The sequence below is a fragment of the Astatotilapia calliptera genome, chromosome 7, assembly GCF_900246225.1.
Source record: "Astatotilapia calliptera chromosome 7, fAstCal1.2, whole genome shotgun sequence".
Taxonomy (NCBI): Eukaryota; Metazoa; Chordata; class Actinopteri; order Cichliformes; family Cichlidae; genus Astatotilapia; species Astatotilapia calliptera.
In genome coordinates, this window is record NC_039308.1 from 56,458,118 (window position 1) to 56,470,684 (window position 12,567).

Consider the following 12,567-nt stretch of genomic DNA (forward strand, 5'->3'; position numbering starts at 1 on the left):
CAATGCTTTTAGTTGACTCTGTCACATAGATGTCCCAGTCTACGCATGCATCAGTGCATACTTAGGCTAGTTGTGTTCACACTTAAACTAAAACTAGGGGTCATTTTCACTTTAGGTTAAAACAGCTACAGTTGGTCAGCAAACGTTCTACTGGTGACAGCTGAAAACTAAAGTTAAATTAGATAATGCTGCACAAACTAAGCCCTTAGATGCATTTCATGAAGACTTGCTCCTAGAAGTACTTCGGTCCATTGCACAGTAGGAAATTTCTTTTCAAAACTGTTAAAAAAATTTAGTTTTGACAAGTTTTGTGCTGTAGCTGAAGCACAGGACTTTTCTTGGGTGTAGTGTGTGACTTTTCTTAGTTAAAATGTCGTATTTGTCTGAATCTCTGTCAGAGTGACTGATGCCATCTCAGTTCTGTGGAGCAAATTGTCCATGCTCCTCTGACACGTCTGGCCTATTTGAGCATTTCTCAATGTTCTTTAATCTTAAAAATGTCTTTACCCTCCTACCCAGAGGATTTGATGACCTGATAGAGCAGAAGAGGAGGAGAGGTTTTGGTGTGAAAGCTCTTTAATCTTCTAGCGTGTAAATGTTGCAGTCACTTTGATGTGACCTTGGAATCTTGTGCCTTTTCTTTTCCCCGTCTCGACCAAACCTTGGGGTTGAACGCGTATTTAGGTTTCAGATGTGACGAGTTGGGATGCTGGTTTTATCTTTACTGGTCATTCAGCTCATTCAGGTTCAGTCTGGTCTCTTGTGAAAGTGTCACAAGCTGTTGTTTGGCTTCCCACACTACATTGTCCCTCTGCTGTTTTTTAGCTCATGAGATTACTGAGCCTACTTGAGCAGGATTAATGGAGGAGTCGAATGAACTCTTTGTACAGTGAGAGGAGGAAATGAACCAAGGGTGGTGCACTTGTCATGGATCTGACATTTCGATTACTCTGTGTGTGTGTTTAACCTCACAGTGTGCTGGTTTATAATTTCAATACCCAGATTAAACTGAATTTTGCAGCTAAGGGCTTTTATAGGGTCTTTGGGCTATGTGAACGCATGCATTATATCTATTTCTCTGGGTTTCATCTGGCATTAACCTGAGTGATTGTTATGAAGAGCCTGTCACTACCTTCATCATTTGTGTTATGGTTTAATCTGTGCATGGTGTTTTAAATACATCATTATAAACATCTGTAAGACAGACGCACTAATGCATTGATGTTTGAGCGGAAACACTATCAAAGTTAGTTTAGCACAAGAGTTGCATATGAAATGGAGATTCTGATCTACAGTTTGAATGATGCCTCTTGTTTTTGCGGGAGTATTTTTATATTCAGCCCCGGTTTAAGATGCATCTGTGGGTTAATTAATATGGACGTGGCTTTTCTGGCTTTTTCCATTGGTCTCTAAGTCAATTACAGGGAGACAAAAACACTAGACCCAAGCTTTGTTATTAAATTACATCAAACATGCTCCCCAGAGAGTATAATTCACAGGGTACTAAAAGGCTTGAGTGAAGTACAACATGAACAAATTAGTTTGTTTTGTACTTATCTTGTAACGGGACAGCTAGAAGGGAAAAGACAGATTACGCTGCGGTTGTGTATTGTCCTTCATGCAGGTTTAATGTGCTTAACTTGGGTTTTAGTTTTTACTCCTGCTGAATCATATTATGGAAAAAATATAATAATTTATAGTCAGTGTAGCTACACTTGTTTGTTTTTGTTTTACCAAAGAGTCAGGGTCTCAATTCAGATGTAAAAGTAACCAAGTTGTTCTCTTAATGCATCATTTTGTCCATTTAGTCTGCTACTTTTTGTGCACAGAAGAACTGAAGAAAACGGATGGATTTTTCTGGATTTGGGGGGGTTGAGGAGGCGAGAAGAGACTCTTTGATTCGGAAAAAGTCCTCTGACCATTGATCTCTGGTGACCAAAGACAAAAAGAGTGGATTAGGAATTTAGGTTCCTATTCTTTCCACACATCCAATAATTCAGTAATGTTTATTATTATTATTATTTTTATTATTATCATCACACAATAAAATCTGACTGGACTGACTAGACTACTGAAAACACACAAACCAGAGTAATGGAAGCAAAACTGGAAAAAATGTAACTTGTGAGAGATGAACGCATGCAAGGATGCATCAAAACATCAGAGCCATGCACAAACTCATGAGATGAACCTTTTTTGGATCGTTTTGTTGCAATTCACCCAGTGCTCAATGCAGTGAATACTGTGATACTCCATAGTCTGACACAGTTTGTGAGTTTAACTTTCTTTTTGAGCCATGTTACACACCGTGACATTTAAAATGGTTGCATTGTCATCGTTTGTGGTGCAGCTCTGAAGAATCTTTAGATAAGAGCATAAAAGCGGTACACACAACAGATATTTGCTGACTTAGTGGTGACGCTCATTATGGCGAGAAACGGCTAGATTTTGTAGATATACAGACGACTGTGTATCTAATAGCAGCTCCAATGTGGGAACAGTTAGTCGCCATGTCAAGAAATAACCTGGCACACAAAGCACTACAAATTTTGTTGGTAACTGTAATTTAGCTTTTTTTGTAATGCTATTATGCAGGCCAACTCATGACATGCCTGCCTCTGTTGTTATTGACCCATAACATATAAAAAATGTAAAACTCTATCATTTCAAGTGGGGATTATCTCTGACTTTCAAATTGCACTGCCCTTGTTTCTCCTCCAGAAGCAGCAGATTGATAAGGGGCCACACTAGATTACTAACCTTTTTTTTTTTCCATGTGAGCCATGTGGCTTAAATGTTATCATCAAGATACAGCGTTTCTGAGAGCAACCAGGGGTAGGCAGAGACATTTATCCTCTCAGTGGTTGCTGATTCGTGGACTACTGAGCTATCATCTCCTGGAAGGTGATTTCACTAACTGAATTTCCTCTCTGGGGTTTCCTGTGGTGAAAGCAATTGTGATGTTGCTATGTGAAAGCAACACTTAGTTTCTAAGGAAACGCGAAAGAAATAGTGCATAGGCCTCATTTGCAACACCACAGGCAAATTTTGTAGTCACGTAGTGGTGGCTGCAGTCCGCTTCTTTTTTTTTTTTTTAAGTGCTTTAAGCAAAACTCTTTGTTAGGTATATAGTAAACACTTCCTAATGAAATACAACAACTTCCTCTGTGTGTGTGTGTGTGTGTGTGTGTGTGTGTGTGTGTGTGTGTGTGTGTGTGTGTGTGTGTGTGTGTGTGTGTGTGTGTGTGTGTGAGTTGACAATTTATTAAAAAAAAAAAAACAACTTCTCACATTTGGAAGTCTTGCATTCAGACAGCAACGGAAATTTGTCAGCCACCTGCCAAAATCTCAGAAAATAGCAGAAGGAATAGGTGAAAACTTGTCATGATCCAGTGCCTCATGACTACATCTGGGTCTTTGTTCATTTCCGTGCTGGTCTGACTGTCAACCACAAAGATGTTTCACTTGTATTCTTCAGAACAACAGCCAAATGTTCCCATCACGACTTGAAAGGCTCTTTCTGTTTTGTTTCACTCCTAGTCTAGCTTAAATGAGCCTGTTTATATCGCATTAAAATGGAGAAGAGGATATAGGTAGTAAACGCCACCTAGCAAATCTGTGAGCCATTTCCTTTATGCGAAGAATAAACTGTGATGTGAATGAGGCTCATGTGTTGACTCCCTTCCTATGTGGGTGGTCAAGGCAGGAAGCAGGCCTGATGCATTTGCTCTCAGCACAAGCAAAGACATACACAGCTTAGTCACAGTTTCCATGTTTTTTTGTTGTTTTTTTTGTTTTGTTTTGTTTTTGTTAAGTGGCTGCTTTTGGCATGCAAACAACATCGTCCTGGTAGCAGAAATATTTTTAATGCCCCAAGAGAAGGAAGCAGAATTAGCAGGGATGTTTTCATTTCATTTTGATGGTAATTCGAAACTGCATTTCTTGTGCGCAGCAATAGTTAAACTTAAACTCGGATCTGGTTTGTCGCAGTACAGCTCTCCACACTCAGGTCTAATAATACCGCAGATCACAGGACAGACTGTCGGGGGGATATTTGTCTCCTAAATTGAGCTTTGAAGTCTTCATTATCTCCCTGCAGTCTGAGTCATAGTGCCAGACTTCCACCCCGCTGACAATGCTCTAATGAGGATTTTTAGATCAAGCTTCAAGCTGCCCACTATAAGACTGGGACAGAACCACTGTTTTCCATTGTCAGGTGTGTATGTTATGCTGTGAGTTTGATAGGGCTGAGCCATGTGAGCATAACGAACACAGTCGCTGTGTGCTGCCACCAATAGCATTGTGGTTTTTAACTGACTTGATCTTTCATGACAGCTGAATTGCTTCTGTGTTTGCCGTCATGCTCCACAGTGTACCTACTGGATAGGACCGCTGAAAACGAAGAGAATACTGTGGAAGATTTGCTGTCGTTCTATTTTGATACGTTTTGAAATTGAATATCTTCGAGTAGCTGCCCAGAAAAGTAGGACAATTGAAGGTTTCACTTTTAGGCTCTTAGAACTTGAGCCTTTTGTACTATATTCAGACCTTTTATGAGCTAAATATTAAACCAGTTTCCATCCATCTGTTTTCTTAACTGCTTCTCCAAGTAGGCTGGAGTTCATCCCAGCTATCATAGGGTGAGTGGTGGGGCCACTACTCATTTGATAAACAAACAAGTAGAGTACAGGGAATCAAGTGCCCTCGTTAGGTGTTGTTTGTACTGTATTCTGATTTTCCTAAATCTTGCTCCTCTGTAAGAACACCCTCCATCTTACAAAGACTAAAACTAACTGTGTAGCTACTTAAAAATAAGTTAAATCTAAAGATTTTTAATGAATACAAACTCAGATGAGCAAATTAAATTAATTAAAACTGCTTGATGCTTTCTCATACTATATGTCTGTTTACCATAAATGTTTAACACTACCCAGAACATATTAACAAGACTCTGAGGAAAAACAATAAAGCATTTAGGTTACTTTAGATATTTTTTCCCAGTATAAAAATATATCCTAGAGTACTGGATGTGTAGAAATCAAACATTAAACTTTATCAATGTTTCTTTGCAGGAATCCTCTTCTCTACACTGGTGTTCGGACCTGCCTGCGGCTTCATCCTTGGATCGCTGTGCACTAAATTCTATGTGGACGCCATCTTCATTGACACCAGTGAGTTGAATGTGTCCCTACTCTGTGATCCTCTCGTGTGTTCTTTTTTTGGCATGTGCAGTTTATTGACCGACACCATGCCTCCCCGCAGGTAAACTGAACATCACTCCAGAAGACCCGCGGTGGATCGGGGCCTGGTGGGCAGGCTTCCTCCTGTGTGGTGCCTTACTCTTCTGCTCTGCTGTCTTGATGTTTGGCTTCCCTCAGTCGCTGCCAGCAAGGGAGCGGGAGGAGGGAGCAGATAGCGAGCAGGTTATGCTTCCTCCCTCTCTGAGCTCAGACTGTGAGACTCCTAAGCCCAGCAACGGAGTCGTAGTTAACCATGAGCCTGCCAATAGCCCCACCTGCTGTCAGCAACTCAGGGGTGAGCATGCAGCATCCAGTGTGGTACTGCAGTTTTTTTTTTTTGGTTGTTGGTGTTGTTTTTTTAATGCAAGCATGTATGGAACAAAAACACACAACATTTTGTATTTTTATTTGTTGTATTTGCCAAATGCTATGAAGTACTGACAAAACAGAAGTGCTACAGTCCTTTTTAAATAAAACCTGTTAGTGTAAATGGTACTAGATTAGTTATAATGTCATCCTTTGTAGTATTATGTGTTGTTAAAGATAACCTATGATATTTTTTTCTTATTTTTTACTGTTATAGTGACAAGTGCTCATGTTAAACATGGTCAGATGGTGAGGTCAACATATACGTATATAATCCCAGTAAACCAAAAGCTCAGTTTCAGACTGTGCTAAATGCTCTGGTTCAGACATCTATCATTAGTATGGTCATCTCAGCTTATGTTCAAACTTGCTGTTTTCAAGGGCCAGCCGATCAGAATAAAGCTGACTCAAAGAAAAGGAGGCTTGTATGAGACAAAGGATAAACTTAGGAGCTGCTTCAAGGCCCACTATATAACACATAAGAATTGAACTGTAAATCTACTCTAGCTACTGGAGTCTAGACTAGGTCCCCACATCGCACCATTGCAAGTTGTACTTGTATATATATTTTAATTAACAACAAGTTTGTAAAATATCTGTCTCATTAAGGGGAAATACATTGAAAGAGTATGCAACTTTTAAAAGTAAAATGAACTACTAGAAGAACTTGAACACTAGTTTTGGATTAGTAGAGTTTTTTCAGCGTTTTGATGGTCACTGTAGTGGCTATATTAATTTCTTAAAGTTCTCTCTTATATTTAATATAACCACACTACGGACGGACAACCGCCTGTTGTTATGCGGTGTCGTTAGCAACAACGACGGTAAAACCATTGCGTGTCTGCTTGTTTATTTTCCACATAAACCTTTCACAATAAAGCTCAAGACCCTGTTGAGACTTTTCAAAATAAACTGAATCACGTGAAAGAGCAGATTATTTACGGATGAGAAGTCAAAAAGAGCCGCCAGGTGCTAAAAAATAAACCTTAAACTCAAATGTTAGAACAGGCTTTTTCCCGCAGCACACCGTGTAATAAATACAAACAAAGCAAACGGCGGCCGTTACAACTTATGTCTAAAAATGTATAGTTTCATGCATCGGTTAAAACACTCAACTGCAGGTACACGACGCCCAGCTGGAAACACTTCATGAAAGCTGCCCGAGATTCACAGAACTTTCAGAAAATGTAAATTTTTGTGATTTATATCGTTATCGGGACGATAGATGTCTTATATCGGGATATGAGATTTTGGTCATATCGCACAGCCCTACCCTCAATGCTTATCTTTCCTCTTTCCTTTTATGTCCAGTGATCCCCACGATTACCAAGCAACTCCTATCGAACCCTGTGTTCACCTGTATCGTCCTGGCAGCCTGTATGGAGATCGCCGTCGTAGCCGGCTTTGCAGCCTTTCTGGGGAAATATCTTGAGCAGCAGTTCAACCTCACCACCACCTCTGCAAATCAGTTGTTAGGTTTGTATTCTGTGCAAAAAGTCACACGTATGCACACTTTTTTTTTTTTCTTCTGCAGAGGAGCATAATAAACAGATTTGGGCCTATCTTGTGTTTAAGGTATGACAGCTATTCCATGTGCGTGTCTGGGGATCTTCATGGGTGGTCTGCTGGTGAAGAAGCTGAATCTATCAGCGCTGGGAGCAATCCGAATGGCCATGCTGGTCAACCTGCTGTCCACCGCCTGCTACGTCTCCTTTCTGTTCCTTGGCTGTGATACGGGTCCCGTCGCAGGAGTGACCATCGCGTATGGCAACATGTAAGAAAAAATATTTAATATTATCACTTGTTACATCCTCTGCTTAAAAGCATCAACGAAAAGTGGAAACTGACACCGGAGTTTGTAGAAGACACTGGTTTTAAATTACTTAATAACCACAACTAAAAGGCTAAAAGTGGCATATTCCTCACGCCAACCTCAGCCGTGCCTTGATCCAAGGCGAGTAGGGGCTGCAGACTAATGTAACACAATAAATAAAGCAGTTGAAGTAGCTGTCAGCCAAGATCATGTGAAGAGGTGCAAGTTGAGATTATCTTTTATGTGTGAAAGAGGGACGAGTTAGAGCACTGTTGCTCAGTGTGGCATTCTGATCTTCAGGCTTCTGGCCTATGTTTACTTCCTGGATAACCCCTTTTTAAAACTAGCTGTAGTTACATAAAGTTTGGGAAGCCATCCTTTTTGATATCCAATTCAGTAAGCAGAGACTATTTGAAAGAATTGAACTCAATGTGTTGAAGCGCAAAGTTTGGGTAATAAACTATTTGATGATTAGACTCAGATGAAGCTACATAGCAGAGCACTCCCACCAGTGGTGGGAAATAGGACAGGACCACCCTGGAGTCTAGACGCTGCTGGTGGTGATGGAGATAAAGCAGATGGACTCGGACGAGGGTATCTGAGCGAACAAAATGAAATGGAGATGTAGTGGAGGCGGGCCACAGTGAGCACCAAGATTTAAAGCACAGGGAACAGAGGCTGATTGACTCGCTGAATAAGGAAATAAAGTTACTGGACCAGAGATAATGATGAAAGAAGTGATCTAACAACAGACTAGCAGCCCAACCATGCAGGAATGCAGGGAAACGAGTTAATACTAGGTCTTCCTCGTTGAACTTGCATAGAAGCTTCATTCACACGTCGCCAGAAACTGTGTCCTTAATGTAAGATGAGATGAACTCATCAGTGGAGGAACGGCAGATATCTAATGATATATTTCTGTTGTCCTCACTTCAGCGTGTTTTCATGTCATAGGTTGAGGAGGAACGAAATGCACTGTTAGTATTTCAAACCCAGTTTATCAAACAAGAATACAAGCAGTTAACAAACTCTAGCAGTGAAAAGCGGTGCTGCTGCAAAGGCTGGAGGACTTTTTTGCAGATGAACTGTAGGGACTATAAATGTGTAAATAAAAATTCTTATCACTGCTGGACATTGGGGCAAAGATGGGACAGAAGGCTTTTTATTCAAACAACTTTGTGTCATTTTGTCGAGTCTATAAAAAGATTTTCTGTTTGGAAAGTGGCCTCGAGGGCTGCATGAACTCAATATGAATGTGACAGACTTCACTGAATCAGACACCAATAAAAAGAGGTTTAAAGCAAAGCTATTATGCAGCAGGACACGTTATTCACTTTCATATTGATAAACCTTTCAAGTGAAGCTCTGTTGTTAGAAGGGACTTTGTATTTATTATGTCGTTTGTCATAAATTAGCATGAATCACTGTCTCATGCGCACACTTTTTAACTTAAATTCTTTACTTCAAAGGTAAAAAGACAGTTTGTTTTTATAAAACCTAAAGAAGTACATGAGGATAAACTCGTAATTTTACTCCACAAAGCAAATTATATGATAATATAACAAATATGGTGTTTGGCTTCTTCCTTCTAATAGAAACAAACATCTCAAATCAGAACAGACACATTGCATTCCTCTTCACCTTATGCATGTATCTTGAATCCAAGGATATCAGCCTGTGGATTAATTCGTGATATCAAGATTGCTCCCTTTTCTCATCTCATGTTTTGTAACTATTTGTGACGGCATGAAGTAAAATGCCCCCATTTTGACCTGTATCTGAATAGTACTGTCAAAAAATCAGTGAGTGAGGCAGAGCTACACCTAGGCATACACCCCACAGATCATCTGACGTGGGCACACACAGTATGTGGAATTGTAGGTGGTTATTGCTCTGTTAACCCCCCAGCAGGGCTGGGTCTAACACCTTTTTTTTTCTCTCTGGTAGAAATCTAGCTTTACTGCCAGTGCTCCTTTGTTTTGTTTTTCACAATCCAAAGTCTCCTTTTTCTTTTTGTATAGGATTTGAATTTAGAGGGAATAATCAATGATAGCCTCTCAGAATGATAAGGAGTCCTTTAAAAAAAAAAAAAATGCCTGTATTCAGATCTAGATAGCCTCCATATGTAATCGCTTCGATCTTGCACCAAGCCTGACAGTTTTCATGCAGATCTACCCTTAACTTCTTAGTAATCCTGCCAGTGGCATCTTCAATTGTACTACCTGCCACAGAACAAAGACCTTATTTATCATCTTAGTAACTCTGTCACTTCTTACTGGGGTGCATCACCATAGTAAGGTTAGAGATCAACCTACTGACCAATCACAGTGTCACCACAGCTGGGAAAAGCCTCCGACTTCTGCACAGATAGTAGAAGGGTTTTACTTTTTAATGTCTAATTTCTGATGCAATACACAGATGACCATTAAGAATTATAAATTCTTAGATGCAAGTTTATTCCTTCATTTTTTCTTCCCTATTACATTAAATTTGCACATAGTCTAAACCTAAATTTGAATTCTGTTTTTAATGTGTTCCTTACTTGCTCTCAGATTCTCCTGTGTCCTAATACACAGGATACAGCTGTGATATTGATGATTCTGTTTACTGTCAGTGCAGTCAGCGTTTTGCTGGTTTTCTTTCCTGGCTTCAAATAAGCTAAATTTTATTATTATAGCAGCTCTTTTCCAGTCTTATTGACCAAAGCACTTAAAGTGCCCCTGCATTCATTCAGGCCTTTTAATACTAAACTGCTGTGCAACGCTTCTCCTCACACACTGCTGCTTAGTCAGCAGCAGAAATGACGCTTTCAGTCTGTATTGTGTGTTTAACCTCTTTATATTTTTCCCCATACTTTCCTCATAATTTTATCTTCCTTGGCAAAGTCACCTGCTCTGCTGCCAGTATACTTATCTAAACTTTTAATTTTGATTGTTGCGCCAACATCAAACCTTTCAGGTGAATGTGCGATTGAGAAACCCTGGGTAACCTTGGTGAGTTGGTTAGCAGCTTCTTGTGGCTGCTTATCGTGATTTTTGATGTTTGGGTAAATGAATTCAGAAATGAACAGATATAAGAAGTATGCTGAACTCGCTTCATAGTGCAAAGCCCAGGTAAAAAAAAAATCTTCTGCCAGCTTTCACTGCTCCTCTGTTTTCAATGCTTTAATCTTGTTATGGCCTGGCCTGTATTTATATAGTGCTTTTCTAGTCCCTAAAGACCCCAAAGCGCTTTACATATCCAGTCATCCACCCAGTCACGCACACATTCACACACTGGTGATGGCAAGCTACATTGTAGCCACAGCCACCCTGGGGCGCACTGACAGAGGCGAGGCTGCCACAGCTGTTATTGTACCACAGCTAAACCTGCAACAGCAGCAAATATTTGTATAATCAGTCAATCATCATATTTTAGTTAAAAATTGTTACTTTTGGTTGCTGTGTCTCATTTAAGTATTTAAGCCTGTTTAAGTCAGGTAATCAATACATTACATTTAGCCCCAGTGAAGCTAATTATTAGTTACAAATGATGATGATGTTTATTGAACGGATGTTAATGTAAGTGTGCGATATAAACAGGGGGCAGGAAGTAGATTAAGAGGAGGATAATTGATCTGTCACACAGGGGCTGTTTTTGAGGAGGGGGAGATTTTACACTCATGCACACACATATGCAGAAATCCAGCTGTGTTTTGCACACAGATGTGTCGAGGTTCCTCAAGAACAGCGTACCTGTTTGGATCACTTTGAGACCGATAGCACTGTATTCTGCGGGGGTTTTGGCATTGAGCTCTTTCTCTATCTTTTTATCATTGTGCTAGTAAAAGATATTCATGTGTTCAGATGAATATTAAACACCTCCTTTTATTTGCAGCGCACTTTGAGACCTCTGAGTCCAAGGTTGCTTCTTTTTCAGTTAAAATAAAAGCATTCAGGCTCAGTCTTCAGCCTCGGTGTTGCTTTTATCTCTTTAATAAAGTGTGAACTCAGTGATTTAGTCTGTGTGCTCATCCTGTAGAAATACTGAATGTTTGAGCCGCTTTTGAAATTGGTGGCCTAAAACCAACTTGTTCCAGAGCGGGTTAGGAGAGCTGCGTCGTTTCCATGGAGATGTTAAAAGTGAAACAGTGTCCATAATATCTGATAAAGGGCTCCTTAGTTTTACAGATGTAACTTACAGCTGTTTCTCTCTGTTTAGGACCCTGCAGGCGAGCAGGAAACCAGAAGCTCAGTGCAACAGTCAATGCAGCTGCTTCACCTCCTCCATCAGCCCTGTGTGCGGCTCCAACGACATCACCTACCTGTCCGCCTGCCTCGCCGGCTGCAGCCGAACTGGGATCCCCGCATCCAACATTTCTCAGGTTTTCATTTTGCTTTTGCCCTCTGATTATGATGAGTACCAGCAATGTTGATGAGGACTGTAGCACAGAAAAGCCACCAGAAACCTTTATAGTGTTCACAGATATGAAGTCCCAGTATTTCACAGCTCTGTCATCAGCATGCACATGCTGGGCAGTCAGGTGGTAACGTGCTTGTTTCAAGATCAGATGCTGACTGCAGATAATGTCTTCTATATTCAAATCACATCAGCTCAGCAGCACAAAATATCACCACTTCACTGCTGCTGAATTTTTTTTTGCTTTTCTTTTTTCAGTTTTTAAGTGCTCCTAAAACAAACACACATTGCTCATTTCTACTGAGGATTTTGATCCAGACGTGAGGAGCAGGTGTAGCATGTGTGTTCCTGCAGGATGAATGGCTTGTTGTTGTACAAACGTCTCTCTCTCTTTCTGTTGACAGAATCTGACCGGCTGCTCCTGTATATCCAACGACAGCGAAAGTGCCACGGCGGTTCCCGGGAAATGCCCAATGCTGGGATGCCAGCAGTCTTTCCTCATTTTCCTGTGCGTGATTTGTGTCTGCAGCCTGGTCGGAGCCATGGCCCAGACTCCCTCTGTCATCATCCTAATCAGGTATCATTGTGGTTTTATTTTATTTTGTGAAGAGACTCTCAATGCTTTAATTTGAAAAATAAAACTTTTTTTGTTCTGTCTGTTTCTCTTGAAGGACTGTGAGCCCTGAGCTGAAATCATACGCGCTCGGTGTGCTGTTCCTTCTGCTGCGACTCCTCGGTAGGAACCGTTTC

At 40.5% G+C, this 12,567-nt stretch overlaps 1 protein-coding gene across 6 annotated transcripts in view; it reads left to right on the top strand.

Annotated features, from left to right (window-relative positions):
* The window catches only part of slco3a1a (solute carrier organic anion transporter family member 3A1a), a 38,075-nt gene that overhangs the window by 24,350 nt on the left and 1,158 nt on the right, over nt 1-12,567 (top strand). For all 6 annotated transcript variants that reach the window (XM_026175992.1, XM_026175993.1, XM_026175989.1 and 3 more), the window contains 7 exons: nt 5,073-5,171; nt 5,263-5,535; nt 6,918-7,082; nt 7,182-7,380; nt 11,620-11,782; nt 12,222-12,394; nt 12,489-12,553. In XM_026175992.1, coding sequence (XP_026031777.1) covers nt 5,073-5,171; nt 5,263-5,535; nt 6,918-7,082; nt 7,182-7,380; nt 11,620-11,782; nt 12,222-12,394; nt 12,489-12,553 — 1,137 coding nt within the window. The remainder of the gene's footprint in view (nt 1-5,072; nt 5,172-5,262; nt 5,536-6,917; nt 7,083-7,181; nt 7,381-11,619; nt 11,783-12,221; nt 12,395-12,488; nt 12,554-12,567) is intronic.